Source organism: Rhipicephalus sanguineus, chromosome 5 (assembly GCF_013339695.2).
Source record: "Rhipicephalus sanguineus isolate Rsan-2018 chromosome 5, BIME_Rsan_1.4, whole genome shotgun sequence".
In the NCBI taxonomy this organism is placed as follows: Eukaryota; Metazoa; Arthropoda; class Arachnida; order Ixodida; family Ixodidae; genus Rhipicephalus; species Rhipicephalus sanguineus.
This window is the reverse complement of record NC_051180.1, coordinates 129,887,173-129,907,176: the sequence shown is the minus strand read 5'-3', so window position 1 is coordinate 129,907,176 and position 20,004 is coordinate 129,887,173. Positions and strand designations below refer to the sequence as shown.

Below are 20,004 nucleotides of genomic sequence, written 5' to 3'. Positions count from 1 at the left end.
TTTATTGTACTGTTTGTTTACGTGGTCCCTTCATTACAACGGTCCCCCTAGCGTACGTCGCCGCACTAAATCGAACGATTGCCTTCCAGCAATGACACGCACCATATGTGAATCTTCCGTGAATTCTGCCCATCAATGACGTGAGATCGGGCGCGTTTATTCTAAAGGGTCGATGAGAGTCACGGCGACTTGCAGCTCACTTTAATTTTACATGGACGCTGTGAATTTTTATTGTTTAATCATGCACAGGAGAAATCTCACACAGGCACTACCTTGGAAGTCAAAATCCAGTGCCTATGTGGTCGGTGAACGGTTGTGCAGCGCGAGCAGTCGGTTTTTTCAATCGAGAAATCTCGCTAGCAGACGCTGCCTGCTAGCGAGTTTCTTGATTGAAAAAGCCGACTGCTCGCGCTGCACAACCGTTCACTGACCACCCCGTATATAGAGGCACTGTATTTTGACCTCCAAGCTAGTGCCTGTGTGAGATTTCTCCTACGCGTGATTAAACAATAAAAATTCACAGCGTACATCATCACGTTTTCTATGACGGGATAGATCGTGCATTGGCTTTTGACTGCGACCTATAGTCATTCAGGCTACGCGTTTTGTGTATTTATGGGCCAACTCAAGCAGTTATGTCTAAAGATTTTTCTCGTGAACTGGACGTGTATTTTCTTGACGGTCGGCATGTCTTACTCACCGGGGATTTTAACTGTGTATTAGACACGTGAGCTGACGTGCAGGGTCCTGGATGGGGTCGATCTGGAACGCACGCTAGATGCGTCGCCTGGTCCAGCACTTCTCTTTGATAGATGCGTACTGACTAGTACATGGACCACAATATGCCTGGACTTGGCGGCGTGGTTCATCGTCTAGTAGATCGGATCGCTTCTACGTCCCAAGTGCGCTAGCTTCTTGTGTGTCGCGATCCACTGTTTATATTTCTGACCATCGACGAGTGGTGCTCGAGGCTTGCTTTCCCTTTTCTTCGTCAGTGAGACCATGGCGTCTTGACATCCGCGTTCTGCATGACACGCGTTCGCGCTCCAGTTTGTCTGAGTCTTACGCGCCTCCCTGTTCGGTTCCTGTCCCGAGTCGTGGGACGCGCTCAAGGTACAGTGGCGTCTACATTGCTCAGTCGAAGGGCGTGCCCTCAGACGCCGTATGTCGGAAGAACTAGCAGACACTGCCACAAAGCTACGCATTGCTCTTCGGGCGGATTGACTAGCTCCATTGATGCGCTCATGGCAGCGAGAGTTACGGGGACGTTTCCAACGCCTTATTGCCGCATCGTCGTTGTCGGCGGCTGCTTGGCGTTGCAGACGTAATCCATGTGCTCACCCCGAGGTTCTGCGCTTTGCGAGAAGCTCGCTTCTCAGACAGTCGAGTCCGCTGGGAACTCAGGCCGCCAGAGCCCTTCCCGCTGCATTGCCACCTGCGCGTGATCGATCAGTTTTCATAGCTCACTTTGAAAACATGGCTCGTACGACAATATCAACGCATCATGGTACCACCGAGACATTCACAATGTTTAGTGGGCTGCCTCAGGTTCCACCAAAGGTAGCTGCACAGTTTTGTACAAGTCCGTCAGCTGATGAGGTGAAAGAGGCATTGTCTTCCACGAAGCGCGGTTCGGCTCCTGGGCCGGACGGGTTGCCCGTTGAGTTTTATTTAACCTTTTGGGATGACATTGGTGCCACTTTCACTTCTGTTATTTGCCGCTGCTTCGAGAACTTTGATTTCCCTGATAGCTTTCACGATGTTCGAATTGCGTTGATACCTAAACATGACCCATCGTCTGTTCGCCCAGAGGAATGGAGACCAATTTTTCTCAACGCTGATTACAAAACTTTTGCAGCAGTTGTCACTCGCAGTTTGAGAAGCCTGACGCCTTCCTTAATAGGACATTATCAGGCGTGCTCGATTCTTGCAAAAGAAATTCATAGTCTCTCCTTTGTTACGCGTGATATAATTGCGTACACGTTGGCGAGATCAGCACGTGGACTCTTGGTTTCACTTGATCAAGAAAAGGCATTCGATCGCCTTGAGCACAGCTACATATTTAGCGTAATGGTGGCGTTTGGCTTCTCGCAAGACTTCGTTGAGCTACTCAGAAATGCATACAGAAATATATACAGCACGCTGTTTCTTGATGGTTATGAAAGTGCCCCATTTCCTGTTACCCGCGGGGTTCGCCAAGGGTGTCCTCTATCTCCACTATTTTTTGTGCTTAGTCTCGAACCATTCCTGCTCTCACTCCTTAATTATCCTTACATTCGAGGCCTCCCAATACCTGAAAGTAGTACAGTGAAGGCTACAGCTTTCGACGACGGCATCACGTTGTACCTAATGAACGAGGACAGCTTATCCCGTAGTCTACGGCTTGGGGCTGCATTAAATTTTTCGAAATGTCGATATTTGTTCATTGGTTCCCCAGACATCTGCCTAAGCCCCCATTTTTTTTTTGGCCTTCAAAAAAGCGACTCAGCGACTCTATTCGCATTCTGGGGCTTGATTATGGCTACTACGGCATATCAGCCTCCGTGTGGGTTTTAGTTCTCGAGAATGTAAAACGACGGGAAGCGCAAGAATAAGACTTACCACTGTTGGAAAGAAGGTACTTAGCACAGACTGTATTTTGCGGCCGTGCATGGTACATCTCTCATGTCGTACTGCCTCCATTGCGAATAACTCAGTCGTTGCAATCCCTTCTTGGCTCGTTTTTCTGGTCAGGTAGACCTTAGCTGGTTTGCCGAGCTGCGCTTAATTGGGCAACCATGTAACAGGGGTGGATTCACGTTCCCGTCCGTGTCTGTTCGCTGCCGGCTGCTTGCTCTGCGATTCTTGCTTCGTGTCCCGCGCGTGATCTTGCCTGCTATTTCTTAGGCACTAAGATACGTTATTTGTTACCGGGAGCACGGCTTAACTCTGCGCCGCAAGCACTTAACATGCCTGCATTTTACTCCACGGCAGTGGCATTTTATCGCCACGCTCAGCAGGTTTGCCCTGATGCAAACATTCTAGAAAACCGTGTTGTAGACACAACGGCGGCGCTGCTGCTCCCTCTGGTTCCTCCAGCTCGTGGCGTTCCAGCCGTGTCTCGTGGAGCGCGATAACGGCATCCTTTCTGCCTGGCCATCTCCGCGACTTCATGTGGCGGCTGGGATGGAGAGTACTCCCAACACGAGACAGACTGGAGAGGTGGGGCATGGTGCCAACTTCCACTTGTCCGAATTGTCCGCTACAAGAGTCTAACCAGCATGTGCCGCAGCAATGTGTAATTGCAAGGGTATTTTGGAGAGCAGTTAACACTGGTTTCCGTGGCCTAGGAGTTAATCGTTTTGTCACATCTGGTCGTTGCTCGCGTAGTCGCTTTGCACGCCTTCTAATTACTGCGGCGGCTTTTTGTTTGTGGCGTAACAGGTGCGAGGCTGTTGCAGCAGGTCACCGTCGTCGTGCTCTGTTTCCAATTCTGGAACGGTTGTACTCGGAACTGCTGTCTTTTTTGTCGGAGGAATTGTTCTTCCTTGGGGAAGAGGAATTTCTACGGCAGTGGTCGTGCCGCTTCCTGTCGGTAGTTAAAGGACGTGTGCGGCTAGTTTTTCATCTGACCTCGTTCTTGTAGCCAGGTTATCACACAGTGAATATTAATGCATAAAATCTGTTTGTAGTTATTATTTCTGTGTGTGCATGTCCACGTAGCCATGTAGGTTCTTGTATATACAAATTTCATGCTAAAACTATAAATTATGTAAATTACATGTACCATAAAATCTACTGTACATACTGCTGTACACATTTGCTGGCATGTTCAGCAAGTCATGTGTACTGTGTATATGCATCGTCATGTACATTGTATATATTGTGATAAGTGTGCGCATGCTAGTTCTTAGTACCATGCATTAGGGACACCCTGTGGACTTCGACATTTAATTCTGTTAAAACGTTTTATGTGTATTGTGTTTCGTCATTTGTGTATGTGAATGTTCTTGTTTTACGGACACTTTCTAAATTTTCGTAGCGTCCTACGATGAAATAAACTTTTTCTAAACAGACGCTGCCTGCGTCGGCCTCGCGAGGCGAGAGAGGAGGGGGGGGGACTAGAGCACACATCTGCAACGCAGCGAGCGCCTCCGCGCCATCTAGGGATCTTTCTGAGAACTATAGGTGGCTACGACAGCGTGATCTAGTGAACACTCCAAGAACTAGAGGTGGCTACCTACTACTGCTACTACTACTACTACATACTACAGAGGAGGGACAGACCCACACCCTAAGGAGCTTCGCCCCTAAAATTCGACAGATCCCACGCATTGCGGAAATTAATTTCGCGCGAAGCAGTGAGCAATGATGTGAGCGAGTGGCAGCCAAGGAGGTTAAACCTCCTTGGTGGCAGAGCCAAGCGCTACGACGTGGATCCACGTCTTTGTATAAATCCGCGTTTTACATTTTCCTGTGCTGCGCTCTGCCGTTTTGCTCGGATTTTGGTAAGGGCAGGGAGAACTGGTGCCGCCAGAACGAAAACCTTCGAGATGACAAGGCGTTTCGCGACTCTTCCGCTAGGGGAAGGGCGCATGCGCAGTGGCATCGAAAAAAGGCGGATTTAGTAGTTGTGCGCATATCGTGGGCTTACCAGGCACGCCGAGCACGCTGGCATGTAAAGCGTAGCTAAGGGTCCGACGTGACGTCGGCACTCACGTTAGGGTATAGATCGTCAATTTCATCACCACGAAGCGCACACTACAGTGCAGTGATTTCCATACCATAATCAGCGGTCGTAAACGTATTTCAGCAACGCCTATAGCTTGTGCGCAAAAACAAGACAATTCACCAGAACGAGACAGACAGGACGGGCGCCAGGATAGCGCCCGTCCTGTCTCTCTCGTTCTGGTGAACCGTGAATTGTCTTGTTTTTGCGTACAAAATTTTCCATCAGCTATGCACCATCTCGCCGAATTTCATGTTTTGTTAAGACTATAGCTTGCGTAGTCATAAGTGTACGTACATATGTAATGCTTATTACATTGATATAACACTGAATATATATATCTGGGGCGCATACCCACATACCACGGGCGGGTATGTGCCACAAGTGACCGGTGGAAAAGATTTTATGACGTACGTGACAGGGAAGTCAAGCTATTCACGTAATGACCCTCGAAACGTGTTCGTTACGCGAATAACATGTTCGCTTGTAATTCGTCCCCATGCATATGAATGTTGCGGCCCCACGAAATTTTCATTGAGCGGCCTTGCCTGGGCATGTCTACCATATGTATAACAAAAATTACCTGGACGTGTTGCTTTTCTTTAGGGACTATTCAATGCGAATCATTTCTTTGTGAACAAACGGCACTTTGACCGTTTCTATCTGTCTATCTATTTAGCCACCTAAGTCTTGGCGCTCTCGTGGTCGTCTCCTTAACTTGGCATATATTAAAATTGACAGAGGAAGACGTGAGTGTATATACACTGTTGAGTGTTGATGCTGCATGTGGCTGATGACGATGAAGGATTATGGCTGAGCACATTGTAATGGGTGGGAAGCTTTAAACCACACACTCGTTGCGCAATTAGCATTGTGTGACGCCTGGTTGTTATTTTACTCTTTTGCCACGCTAGATTACATATGTGGCGTTTTTTTTTTTCTAAGAGCCAAATGCATCTTAGCTGAAACTGAGAAAAACGCAATTTTTTGCTGCTGCCAATATGGTGGAGCCTGCTCCAACAATTTTTTTGCCATTGTGTTCCTGTCCTCTAAGTACCTCAAATCTATATTGCGGCTAAAATCTGTATAGCCGACTATCGTCGGTATTCATGAGTAAACTTTGTATTTGGCTCTTATAGATTGGAACATTTCATTTGGTCTTGAAATAGCTCATAAAAGAGGTCTAAAACGATTCGAATGTACGGTATAGCAATTTTTTCCGATAAAATTAACATCATGCTCGTGCTTCCGTCGGTACCGTCCTCCATCGCATGGGCGTAATGGCGATAACTAGACCTGAAGAGCGAGTGTTCCTTCCTGGCAAAAAGCGCACTATTCTGGATTGTCGACAGCGTTTTCTTGTTCTTGGCATCTATTGAAGGCCTTGAAAAGTGCTCCAGCTCTACTTCTGAGCTCGTTTTATGCCGTGACATTTCGGATCACTTCTTCTTCAAGGAATATATCGGTGCTCAATATCTTCATTTCATATATCTTTTATTTCAAATATAACGTCTTGGAGCGAAAGAAGGACATGTTACTGTAGAGCTAAACTCGAAATGAAACGCTAAGAGGCAAAAAGAAGTACTGAAGTCCACCTCTTACTCTTTATTTTCGAGTTTTGCCCTACCCATGTCCTTCAGTAAGTGCCATCTTGCCCTAGAAAAACTAATTGTGGAACGTAAACACGATAGCAAAGCAACTAGGACACAAATTAAAGAGATTGGATAAGACCACGTTGGTTCTTTTGGTCACGATTGTTGACGCAGCGCTGGCTTAATGAATGTGGCTCAGTTTGATTGAAACAGATGCAGCATTTGGCTCATTTTTTATTAGAAACTGCCTTTTTGAGTTCACGTTACAATCAAGAATTGCCCCATTTTGATTCCAACTGTTTTAGAAGGAAAAGATACTTAGGCGCGCTTTACGCTCCCGTGAAATTTAGCAGTTTCGGTTTCTGCATTTGGCTCTTTTTGAATAAAAAAATCACGCCATATCCACGGAATGAATGATGGATGATAAGTGGGGCGAAACTCAAGAGGGGGAGATCATCGGTAACCTAACTCTCCCGTGAAAGTTCGCCCATTACATCATTAAGAAAGACGTAAGACTGTGCGTACATTGTACAAATCAACTTTTATTTTGTTTTACAAGAAAATTCGACGACGCAAACCACCGAGAAGAGAAGACGAAAAGAAAGAGCGTCATAAAGACCATGTTGGTTCTTTTGGTCACGATTGTTGACGCAGCGCTGGTTTAATGAATGTGGCTCAGTTTGATTGAAACAGATGCAGCATTTGGCTCATTTTTATCTCATCTTTTATTTTGTTCTTGTTCGTTTGTTGTTTCGTTTCTTCGTTTGTTCTTTTTATTTCGTCTTTGTCATGACTGGATTGCGAGGTACCTTCATTACGACGGCTTTATGATCCGTGAAATGAAGCGAGAGAGGTTCTTGTACTGGCTGCAATGGGAAGTTTGCAAACACTAAGTCTATACACGTTCCTCGTATCGTGGTAGGGTTCATATGGATACATCTGAGTGCGTATTTGGAAAGCATGTGCTGCACTATCCAGTCATCAGCAATGGGATCCACGTTGAAGTCACCAACCAGCACAAACGGACGGTTCTTGTACTTGTCGTCGTAGTCACGTAACGCAGCGTCTATGAACGACTTGACGTCCCTGATGGACAGGTTGGGTGCGAGGTACACGGTCACGACTGCGATTCCAGAGTCAAAGAGTTTGATGGCTGCGTATTCTCCGTTGTCACTTTCATACGTGAGTGGTACGTCGAGGATCTTGCCGCTCGTACGGCTCGATTCTGCCGCTCGTACGGCAGGATCTTGACGACGTCGACGCGCAGCCTGACGAGATGCTTCGGCCTCTCTTTCGCGTACGGCGGGATTCTGTCGGCGAGCGCGCGCTGCCGCCGCCCTGCGCGCCCTCCGCTCCGCAGCCTTGTCAACAACCACCTCCTCCATCCGGTGACTCGTTGCGAAAGAGGAAGCGCGTAAACAGCGATTGCCTTTTATAGTGTCAGTCACGTGAGAGTGTCGTCATCATGACGTCACTCACACCAGCGCCACCTGCGAGTGAGTCATCGAACTAGGCGGTCACGTACCACGAGACACAAGGGATGGACAGACCCACGACTTTAGGAGCTTCGCCCCTAAAAAGAAAAAAAAAATGCGCCACACATGTTAACGCGATTCCTTGCCCGACGTGACGCCTGTGTAGGGTCTTTTTGCAAAGGAGTTTCAAGCACCAGCGTGGCTTTGTGGCAGAATACTCTACTGCCACTCAGAGGGCCCGGGTTCAAATCCCATGTGATCCTGGATATCTTTTATGTTTCGTTTGTCCTTGTTTCGCGCGATAGCGGTTACGGACACCGGCGGCGGCGGCGGCGGACAACTACGGCACTGTTGTGATCTCATAAGTTTTCGCTGTAAAAATTATCCAGGATCGGAAGGGATTTGAACCCGGGCCCTCCGCCTGGGGGTCCATAGTATTCTACAACACATTACGCCGGTGCTTGAAGCTTCTTCGCAAAAAGATTCTATACAGACGTCACGTCGGGCAAGGAATCACGTTAACATTCGTAATATAGCGTGGTAGAAGAGTAAAATAACAACCAGGCGCCACTGTTGCGACCGGCCCGTTGCATGCACCCGAGACTCGGGAGGAAGATGCAGAGGCAGCATGAAGAGACTGAAGGGAAACTTAACGTGGTTTATTTACATTGTTTCCGTGGCGAGCATTTCGTGTTACATGACGAACATTTCATAGCAATAAACGGTCTCTTGAACATTTCGTCTTCCAAGACGAATATCTCGTGTCGAGCGAGCCCGCGAGGGTTCATTATGAGGAGTCTCTGCTCCCCAGATCCCTAGTTGGGGGACTCGGAGCGAGTTGGAACGGTCCAATCACGTCACACACAGCACTATTAGGGGTGCCGCCCACACCCGCCCAGGTCAACATCCTCCAAGAGGGCGTAGCCATTGTACTCTGCCCTTGTGGCATTAAGGGGGTCCTTTCTTGACATGTGAAGGCCGCAGGGTGATGGGTCACACACGTGGACATCAAAAGGTCCGCCGCCCCGAGGTACCTCACCACTCACCAGGGGCGTCGGATCAAGGGCGCCCCCCCCCCCCCCCCGGAAAAAATTTCTGCCTACACCACTGACATAGGAGGCCGCTTCCCTTTCGGCGCAGGTGCCGATCATAACACCACACAACGTGAATTGAGCAGAGAGTGGGTCGTTTAAAGCTTTCAACCCATTACAAGGGCTCAGCCATAATTCTTCATCGTAATCAGCCGCAGCATCAACAAAGTACATATAATGCCTTATATAATGTGTAGCGGGTACCTCGTTTCTCCGCAGAATGAAGAATAATGGCATAGTCGGTGCTTCCCTAGTTCACAAAACTTATGATAATTTATGACACAGTGGATACCTTTCAAGTGTACTTGTAGTAGTCGCCCCAAAGGAGTTCACAACGGGCTCTGGAAAGGCCGTTCCTCCAACTTTCGCTGAGACGGTGCTGCGTGGTGTTTCTTCGAAATACCATAGAAATACTCTTTTTGTGGTGAATTCTTCATGCCAAATCCCAACTTCTTCGTTAAAGGTTGACCGCTCATCTTTCCAGTCTAAATGCGCAGGAGTGCAAACATTTCTCCATTTATATGTTTTATTTATTGTTTAAATTGTTGTCAGTATATGTATATATAGTATATTAAAGTGCAGCTGCACCATACTTGGCCGCACCTTTATGGGTGCGTGCCATGGGGAGGAAACATAACCATCATTATCGTCGTCGTCGTCGCGTGGTCACGTGATCTCGCCAAACGCGAAAGTCTCGAGAAGAGCGCGTGCTTCGGAACTGTACAGAAGCCATGGCTGCGTCTTCGGTGCTTGGATCGCTGCTGCTGCTGCTGCTTGCCTCCTTATTGCCACGGGGCAACCAGTGCTGTCGTACAGAGCACTTCCCAATCCCCAGCCAGTGCGGCTCGGAAGGCGGGATTCCGCCGGGAGGCGCCCACTCTCTGCCTTGGATGGTCACGGTGCGCGTGGAAGCCATGACCGACGTCCAGGACCCGGAGGACCTGCTGCCTTGCCCCAGCGTGTTCCAGGCCGCCAAGGAGGAAGGCTCGTCAGACCGTCACGCCCGAGTGGGCCCAGACTCCTTCTTCGGCCACCTCGCGCGAGTGGCCGTCACCCACAAGATGACCTCGACGTGCGCCGGCGCCGTCGTCACCGCAAGGTACGTACGTGGCCAGCTTCTTTTTCTGGCCCTATTTAGAGGAAGCGTGGCTTTTCACGCTCAATGACCTCGCAGTTATTAAGTGCGCGACAACAAAGGAACGTTGATGACTTACATATATAAAAAGAGCAGGAGTGTGAATGTCATTGTCACGGTGAGTGATCTCGTAGTGCATTCCACGGGAGTCCACTCGGGGAATAGTCCACTTCAGCGCACATTTACGATTTAAAGGGATCAGCAACCAATTTTTATGGTACCTGTTTTCTTTAGTGCAGAGGAAAGCTTACCAGTGAGTGTGTAGTGAAATGGCCGCACGGAAAACGCCGTAAAGCATTTTTTAGCGCGAAAACTCTACTGCGCTGTCTCCCAAGGTCATTGATCGTGTCGCAATGACCTTGAGCTGCTGCAGCGCATGTGGCAGGCGTGACGTCAGTCCACGTGATCCACTGCGGAGAGGCGCCACAGCTGCGCTCGCTCGGAGCATCGCCGCTGCGGTACCACGTGACTAGGCGAAGGTAAATCACCAACAGACGCTTGCTTGCTCTTATTTGTGCCTTTCCGCTATCCTCAGCGGCCGTCGCGAAGTCAACGGTGTGATTAGGGGGTGTCACGAGCAAACGACGCCACTGAGTGGGCGAACAAGAACCTCTTTATCTGCTAACATCTCTCACGGATAAGAGCACTAGGTGAGGTGGAGAGACGAACCGACGAACACAGCGTAGCGAAGGGAAGACCGAAACGAGCTAGGGCCACGATTATCACACACGTGTAACTCCAGAAGCGTTCGCTGTATACTCGCGCACAACTGCAACGCCACAACGTAATTCGGACTTCGGGTTGGTTTCACCGTGAGATTGCGTATATTGTCTCGTTCTCGAGTTATGCCGAATCATCGCACGCGCTGAACTAGACAGTCCAACCAGTGGACGCTTGCAGAATTTAAGTGATGACGTGATTGGGTAATTTATATATATGGTGATCGACAAGCTTTCCCGCACCGCTGGGGCGCACCTAGGGTCCTTCAATATTAGTTGCGAAGTATCTTATGGCTGAGTTCAATCCGGTGGTGGTGGTGGTGGTGGTGGTGTGCGGCGTGACCACCCTTACTGCGCATGCGCATACCCTCTCCACTAACGTCCCCCTCTCCCATCCCCACTACCCCTTTCCCCTTCCCCCTCGCCCCTCCCCCTATCCACTCTTCCTGTGAAACGCGGGCTAGACATGCCGAAATTCTCTCCTGCGCAACGCCGCGATGAGCACCAGCGCATGCGCGTCCCCTCCCCCTCTCTCTCCTCTCCTACGCTGCCCCCCTCTCACACGCCTGCCGACCGCGTTCCCCGCTCGCCCTGTGAGAATTAACGGCCAGGCTAGAGGGAAGACAAGACGCGCGTAGCGTTCCTTTTGGCGTTCCACGACGCGAGGTCGGTAGTATGCCCAAAGAACGCCAACGGAACGCGATCGTGCAAGTGCTCCGGCTTCGCATCGCCTCACGATCCCCTTTAGCGGGAAATGGTGCAATTTTTTATATTAGTACAACTGGTAGGTGCCCCAATCTATTGTGTTCTTTTGTATTCTCCTTGCGTTCTTCTGTTTGCCAGCCGGAGTACGAAAGAACGCAAGACCTTAGAGCCCCTATACGGCTTAGGGTTTCCAGTACTAATACTTGCTACAACGCTCGATATGCCGGGAGCTCAATGGCGTTCTTGCACGTTGCACAGGCACGTTCTGACGGCGGCACACTGCCTGTTCGCATCGCGCTACAAGCCAACGTACCGCGTCTTCCTGCGCAATGGCAGCTCGGCCGCCCACGGAGCCCACGCCCGCTCCTCTGTGAGCGTGCCAGTGTCGGCAGCGCTGTGCCACCCAGGATGTCGGTTCCACGGCACCACCCGGGCCGTCAACGACCTGCCGTGCTCGTGCTCGCCGAACCCCTCAACGTTCAGGTGCGCCTGTGGAAGCACAGTAAACTGCGCAATTTGAGTGGAGCGGAAACTCTATTAATTCTTCATACAGCTTTCTTCACATGCAAAAAAAAAAAGTTCTCGAAGCCAACACAGCGCGAGCTCCGCTGCCATGGCGTGTCTTTATCTTCTTTTCGCACATCCTTTAAATTACATGTTCAGTTCTTCTAGGGACGTATGCATTTTTTTAATAGTTTCCATTGCACGAAAACAGTGTCCAGCTTTTTTTCTGCTGTTCTGCACCTTTTTCAGTCGCTAGTCGGCGTCTGTGGTGTGCTTCTCTCTTTTGTCCGTGTTTGCACGCCCAGTCTTTATTTTAGCATGCGAACAGTCACGTGACACATCTTTTTTTTTTTTGAACTCACGAAAATCATGACAGGGTGTGGCTACCACCTTTGCTTACTACAGCATCCGTGGTTGAACCAAAACTCTCTCCTCTGTTGTAGAGGGAGCTTGTAGCATCGCTGCCATACCGGTGTTACTACCGCATGTTAGCCATGCAGTTGCTCAAGCGTGGTGGGCGTATTGCAGTGTTGTGCACGTACCTATACAGACTACAAGAATTACTCTGCCTAATCGGACAATGTAATCTGCTATAGGGGTCTGTACCACTAACCCCTATGGTTTTTACTACGGCCAAGACTTTGTTCCCTCGAAGACGTCTGTTTATCTACCGCTCTGGCTCCTCAGGGCTCCGGCGGCGTGAGTGCCCTGTGCCTGCCCTGGCCCGACGTGCCGGTGTACGGCTCGGTGCTGTGGATGGCACGTCACGAAGGCCGCCCTAAGGGAGGCTGGGCCGGCGGAGGAGCGGGCCGCCTGCCCACCGCCCTGACCAGGGAGTCCGTGCAGCTCGTCAACTGCTCGCTGCTCCCTCAGGTGGCGCACGACACGGGTGAGCACATATAAAAAAGAGCGTGCTACAATGAGGTTTTAAAAAATTCTGGAGTGGAGGCCCTGCTTTAGCAGTGTAACACTCTGAATTACGGTTCAGAAAAGCGGAAAACACTTCCTTCCCAGACTCCCCACTACCAGTTCATGTCCCAAGTGGTGGTGCGCCAATAAGAGATCGCTATTCTCGACGAAAGTAACTTATCCGGATGAGTATTGTTGGTAACGCGATCTCTAAAGATTTCAAGATGATGAGGTTTTTAAGAGAACCAGTAACACCAGGACGCCCGTTGAGTAGTATCTGTCAGGAAAAATTAGCCATATTAAAATAGTAGGGCGTGTGAGGAAAACTGTGATCCTTCTTCGCAGTACGCTGACGTTGTAATGTGCCTTGAGTAAGATGGCGGAGGTCTGGCTTCGCTTTCGCGAAATAGTCTCCACTCCAGCATTTTTTTAAAAACGTGCTTGGTCTAATACAACCCCTTATGTGCATCAGCTGTAACGCGCTATCACATAGCGCTATTGACATATTTCCGAATTACAATTTAGAGTCATTCATGAGAATGCAGTGCTGTGTACCGGAACAAAGCTATACGCTGCTCAGCTGCTGCGAACGATGTTATTCTCGGTGGGCTTACACCAGCTTAAAGGGACCGACAACCAATTCTTATGGTACCTGTTTTCTTTAGCGCAACGGAGAGCTTACCGGTCAGAGTGTCTAATCAAGGAATGGGGAAGTGGTAAACGCCGTGAAACATTTATATTCTAAATGTTTCGATGCGACAATATGAAGTCGTATACACACAGCACATATGCTGCAAACAGTGGGAGGTGAGCGCGAGAGCCGCTCGTGTTTGATAGTGTTTGTGCGCGGCGGTTTGCTGCGCATACGCCTCGGCTCGACATGTTCCACCAGTTAGTGGAAGGCTTTCCCGCTAGGCAGCGCGGCATACCGTTTTTTTTTGCGACTTTTAAACGCGATTTAAAAATACGAATCCTACTCAAATGGTTAAAAGGATGCTTAAATCTATTACTATAATTCACGGTCTTTTCTTTTCATTTAATTCTACCAGAATCTAATCGCACGTTCTGGTCAGTTAAGCATTGCACGCTATAACGAGCGCGACACGTAGACCGGTCGGTGGCGATAGTGTGTGTGCAAGGTATGAAACACCTGCGTTGTACAAAAACCGTAGCAATCTGAAAAAGGACGCGCGCTCTCCCTCTAGACAAGACGAACTTGGAGAGAGAGAGAGAGAGAAAGCCTACGTAACAGGTTACGAAACAGGCGCTCCGCAGAACGCCGCTGACCACTTACAATGCGGATCCCGCAACGTATCGCCGCGAAGCAGTAATAAGCGACTTGCGGACCGCTAGCCGAAGCAAGGAGAGAGATCGTCTTATTTGGCAGTGAAGCTCGCTTCCCAGATGCATTACAACGCCAGTTTAATTTCTTCCAACTTGTCCAATAATGAACCGACTTTTTCGATAAAGCACTCCATGGACGGCACAATCCTTCCAGTGTATCAAATTTTGCTGCGAGGCGAGGGGAGGGCGCCCTCTAGGCGTTCTTTACCACAAGTCCCACTGCTAAACTTCAGACGCGGGGCAACACAATGCGTGCACACACACGCTTGTAAATTAACTTTCTTCAGAAGCTCTTGACACCTGTAACTCGAAAAGAAAAATACTGTTTGGACCATTGGACGGAATTTTGTTGCCACCTATAGAATTCACCAACGAAATTCCACGTCATTTGCTTTCTTTCTGTGAGCCAATCACGAGCAGGCAGGGTTACGGTATTTATAATCGAGCAATACTAAATGACACTGGTTTTCCTTTTCTTCCGGGCGTTCAGGCGGGGATCCCTCGAATGAGCTGTGCGCTGTGAGCATCGGCGGCCTGCGCGAAGTGGTCGACCCCGGCACCGCGCTCATGGTTGACACCGTCCAGGGCTGGGTCCTCGTCGGCTTGCTCTCGTGGTTGGACGACGCCCGCGCAGTCTCCAGCGTCGCGGTCTTCACCGACGTGCGCGCCCTCATGGCGTGGCTCCTGGAGACGGTCTTCAAGACCTTCTGACGATGTCGAGCAATACATGCTCTTTATGTGTTTGTTTGTTGAACAATGTGGTGTGCCGTTGCCTTGTACGGCAGCTTTTTCAAGATTATAATTCGTAGAGGGCGATCCCGTGCTCATTTTGAGCACGGCCGCAGGTGTACTTGGCGCGGCAGATCCCGTGCTCACTATGAGCACGACTGTGTTTCCGGAAAATAAAGAAAACGTATGTCGAAAGTTTGGCTAATGAGTTATTTGAACAAAACTTGCCTTGATTAGCTTGCGCCAAAGGTACACCGCACTCAACGTGAAAAACGGGTGTTCCATTTGCTCATTTGTGCTTACGATGTTTACGTCAGCGTTTAGTGGGATCGGTCATTGAGCGAGAAATGTTCACGTTTGCCTTTGCGCGAGTGACGCCATCCTTGTCGACTTCATTGGAAATCGTATGGTTACTATAATATATGCGGCCGATAGAACTACGAACGTTGCTTTACGTAGATATATCGGTATCGATGCTCGGTATCGGTATCGGGTGCAACTGCGACTTTTATGTAGTCGCCGCGATGTCGGAACGTGAACCGCAGCTACTTCGGTGGTTCTGAATCTTGCTGGCGAGTATATTATTTACTCAGAGTGCGGTGAATTTGAAAAACCAGAGTGAACGGAGTGACGGCGCGATATGCACGTTCATTTCGTCTTCGCGTGAAAAATATAACATATATTTAGTGTGTATTGGGCATGCTGCGTCCCTTCCTTAGTTAAAGCAAGGACGACGGAGGCTTCAAATCGCAAACAATTTACTTGAAAACATGGCTCATACGGCAGGGTCGGCCCAAGGACAAGAGACAGCGAGGCGGCGACCATGATATCGGCAGCAGCAACCGGGCAGTGCGGGTGGCAGCGAACTCCCGGCCGCGACGGCCGCATTTTCGATAGGCGAAATAGTAGAGGCCCGTATGCTTAGATTTAGGTGCACGTTAAAGAACTTTCTCAGGTGGTCCAAATTTCCCGAGCCGCTCACTGCAGTGTCTCTTATAATAATATCGTGGATTTGGGACGTAAGAACCACGATATTATCTTATCGCTGGCCAAGTCGTACACCCAGTAAACCTGGGATCTTCTACGAGCACAAATTCAAAAACGGCGAAAAAAAATACTTGGACAGTTACTGCACTATATCAATCTTGCCCATTTTTTGTAATCATGAAAGGAAACTAAATTATATAAATTTATGTTTATTATCGTCTATTGGCCGACATTGTACATGAAGAAGGCAGCTTATTTAATAGATCAGTTTGTGCTCCTTCGTATGCTGTTACTCTGTGTGCCAAGTGATAAGTAAACAGGATGCTGCATGCAGCATACTGTTTAGTTACACTCGCCGCCGTGGCCACTAGCGGCGCTGACTAGCACTCCCAAATTTAAAATGCACATATATACCCCATAAATGGACAGGGGGATGACCGCCGCAGTAGCTCAGTGGTAGAGCATCGGACGCGTTATTCGAAGGTCTCAGGTTCGGTCCCTGCCAGCGAAAAGTTATCCTTTCATCCGCTTTACTTTCTTCACATTTACATGATAATGACTACAAAATAATACCCCTGTCACACGGCACATGTAATGTCATTCGCAGCGAATGTCATTAGGCATTAATGCCATTTTTGTTGCTGCTACACGGGCATAGCGAATGACATTCACACCTAATGGCATTCGCCCGTTGAATGAGTTCACCGAACTCATTTAGGCGCGACATGTGTACTCTCGTCAACAGGCGCTTGGCAAAAGATTGCGACATCGATATCTTAAAGCATGTTAAAACAATATGTAAACGATGTTAGCGTTCTTGTTAGAGGTTGTTTTTAACTTTTCGGTAACTTTTTTACGTACGACGCGATGTTGGAAGCACTTTGTGCAGCTATACTCTCTTTCCCATACTCCGACTTGACGCTAGCGCCACCTCCTGTCAGCCATGTGGCCATGTTTACAAACGCTCACTGTTGCTTTGGTGAAGCGACGCCGCGGTAGCCGTAGCGATAGTCGCACGCCATGAATGCGAACCCCGGAAGCAAGAAAAAAAATATGTAAATTAAAAGCACAATTTGTAACTTTTTGTTATCACAGCCGCCTGCCAATAAACATTGACATCAATTGCGAATGTCATTTCATATGGCCGTGTAGACCCGGAATGCAAGATCGCAATGACATTCGTTTTGAATGTCATTCGCAGCGAATGACATTACATGCGCCGTGTGACAGGGGTATAACATCCCCTATATATATTTTCCTTGGCTTTCTTGTCTGTTAGCTCTAATTAATGTTGTGTCTAGCAAAGGAAAACGAGCCCTGAAAATTGCCCTTCCTCGGTAAAAGACATGTATGATACGAACGCTGGCCAACTCGTGCACACGGTGAACCACGGCTTTCCTGGAATTGCAAATTGAGAGTCACCCCTCTTAAAAGGTGACAAAAAATAACTTAAATAATTCTGGGTTTATTTAAACCTGCAGAATGTCTGGAGAAAAGCTATTTTTATCTTGCTTATCATCTTTCACAGAGAAACAAGAACTGATAGCAAATGCTCAGATGGGTTTCTGAAAAAAAAAATAAAAAAGAGGTCTACAGAGCTTGCCCTTTTCCCACTTCTTACTGCAGAATTTCTTAAGTATTTCTTCATGCGAGATGAAGATGCGCACACTATTAATCTGTTCTCCGAGCTTCACGCTATACTCTCACCCTGCTCAAAGATTCACACCATGTTCGCATCCCGTAAGGGGCGCTGCAGGGGACACTCTCATTGAACGCCTCACGATGTACAATATAAGAGGTGCAACTCCCAGTACACTGTAGCAAACAGGACTTTTTTCTTGCTAACCTTTACCTGTGGTACGTCAATTTCGTCTTTACAACATAACATACAAGCCAAGCAAGAGCGCTGACTACCCGCTCATGTCTGTTTCATGGATTGTGAAGATTGTCCTGCATATGTCTTGCTGTCACGTGTTCGGAATAAATTAATGCTTAACAAACCAACCAGCCCATCAGCTCATTCTAGCCACCGGCTGCTTTTCCTCAGTTTATCGGATCTCTATCGAGTTCTTGGTGCCAAGTTGTCAGTGTCGGAGCACGACCGCTCCATGCGTGTGTCTTTGCGTTGGCGCCGTTCGGTGACGCTGTGTTTACGGTTGTTGGCATGGATACCTCGAAATCTGTGCGCGCACTGCCTTCACGCGCCTGATCCCCGTCGTGTCAAAGTTCATTTCACCAAGGAGCCGCGCCGGAGGCGCCTAACGACTAAGTTAGCATATAGAGCAGGGGTCTCAAACTCATCTCAGCGGGCCGCAGTCACGAAATTTTGTCTTGCAAGGGCCGCAACAGTGAAGAAAGTGAAAGCACGGGGTGGGGGGTATATTTGAACAAAAGGTCACCTAATGTTGCGATTTCAAAAAACACCTTTCCCATATCTCACATATGGTCATAATTACCTGAAGGGGGAATTCGACATCAGGTTTCGAGAAAGATGTCTATGCTGATCCCCAGAAGGACTTCAATTCTGAAATAAGAGTTCTTGTTCTACGGTGATGTTTCAACACACAGTGACCGCATGGGGTGCCTCAGAAAAAGAAAATGCTTGAGACCAGTCTCGTCTCTGGAGCTTACCACTAGAAAGCGTTATTAATCACGATAGGAGAGAAAATAATGCGAATACCATTTAGCACACAAAAGTCACAAACGTTTATCCGTTGTGAAGCCGCGCGCCGCTAGCGAAGGGTCCGCGGGCCACGTGTTTGAGACCCCTGATATAGAGGCACGAACTGGGACGGTTCACGAAGGCGGCCAGAAGAATGACATATATAGCAGTTGCTATGGATACAGTTTCACGCTCTGAAAACCTCGAAACCATATTATTTTCTTTTTTTCATTTCTCTGACAAAGTTTCGCGCTTGATAGGTAGCAAGCAAGAAAGTCCACCTATGCCTCATGTAAAAAAAAAGATTGAAACATAGTGTCAACAACAGACACAATTCTGTACGTGATCTTGACATCCAAGAGTATAGCGAAGGGTGATGGCTCAGCAACCTGTACCATATCCATCCTGAAGGACGCCAAACACAAGTGGATCGCTAAGCCCCCTCGTTGTACGTGCCGAGCACTGGGGGCTCTAAGCAAAATATGAGTGAATCGAAACTTTCGAAGAACGGGTAGAAGTGGAAATCGCCAGGCTCGAGATGCAACAAGTTGAAGGAACCACAACAACGTCCTTCGGTAATGCGTGCCTGGGGCCATTTATTCTTTCCTCGCACCCTGAGTGGCAGCTCTGAGCCTCGAAGGGTTCGAGCATAAAGAGGTCGACGCTAAGAGGGGAGGGGGGGGGGGAGGGGACTGCGAAAACAGGCTTTGACAAAACGGCGTCACGGAGATTACTTTTAGCGGTTGAAGGGCCGCGGCGATAGCGAGTGCAGGAAGGACTTGGCGCGAGATAAAAATAATAAATAAAACGCGGAAGCGAGTCTTGAGGGCAATGCTGGTGCGACAGGACTTCGGTAATAGGCAACAGAGCTGTGCAAAAAAAAAAAAAAGAAAATCAAGCGAGGGTAAAAAGGAGTGACGTCAGTATGAGGCAAGAAAGGTTGTCATGCGACGTCCCTGGGCTGGCCGCAAGGCCACCTCCGAAGTGGCGTGGCGCTCGTTTGAGCAGTTTGTGAAACCGTCTCGCGGTGTGTGAGGATGGCAGCGCCAGCGGAGAGCGTTGGACGCTGCTAGTGAAGGGTGGTGCGGGGGCTTCCTCCTTTCCTATCACTCTTCCCTCCCCTTCTCGTTTCCATCCTCCCTCACCCTCTACCGAAAATAACCGCGCGTGTGTGCTGCATTATTTCTTTGCGGACGCATATATATTGGACGAACATGTTCCGCTCCTGACCGCCACGCCACCTGCGACTGACTTCTGAAACGTGTGGTCCGTGCGAGCGTGTGCTCTTTCTTTTCTGTCCTCTCTCTCTTTCTCGATTTCCTTATTTTTGTGCCACGCGTGGAAAAACATTCCTTCCCTATAACTCCAGATTTTCCCTTCTTTCTGCTCGTTTCGTTACTTGGCTTTTTAAAGGGTGCTCTTTATTCCCAATTCCGTTTCTTTT

At 48.8% G+C, this 20,004-nt stretch overlaps 2 protein-coding genes across 2 annotated transcripts in view; both read left to right on the top strand.

The window, feature by feature from the left end:
• The window catches only part of LOC119394248 (uncharacterized), a 395,693-nt gene that overhangs the window by 89,812 nt on the left and 285,877 nt on the right, over positions 1-20,004 (top strand). The window lies entirely within an intron of this gene.
• LOC119394974 (inactive serine protease 45) lies at positions 9,598-15,075 on the top strand. The gene is made up of 4 exons (XM_049416038.1): positions 9,598-9,965; positions 11,684-11,927; positions 12,617-12,818; positions 14,673-15,075. Exons 1-4 carry the CDS (start codon positions 9,598-9,600, stop codon positions 14,891-14,893), a joined length of 1,035 nt encoding a protein of 344 aa, XP_049271995.1. The 3' UTR covers positions 14,894-15,075.

Coding starts and splice junctions, on each gene's coding strand:
- LOC119394974 (XM_049416038.1), top strand. CDS start 9,598: ATGGCTGCGTCTTCGGTGCTTGGATCGCTGCTGCTGCTGCTGCTTGCC. Junction 9,966..11,683: donor GGCGCCGTCGTCACCGCAAG/GTACGTACGTGG, acceptor CACGTTGCACAG/GCACGTTCTGACGGCGGCAC. Junction 12,819..14,672: donor TCAGGTGGCGCACGACACGG/GTGAGCACATAT, acceptor CCGGGCGTTCAG/GCGGGGATCCCTCGAATGAG.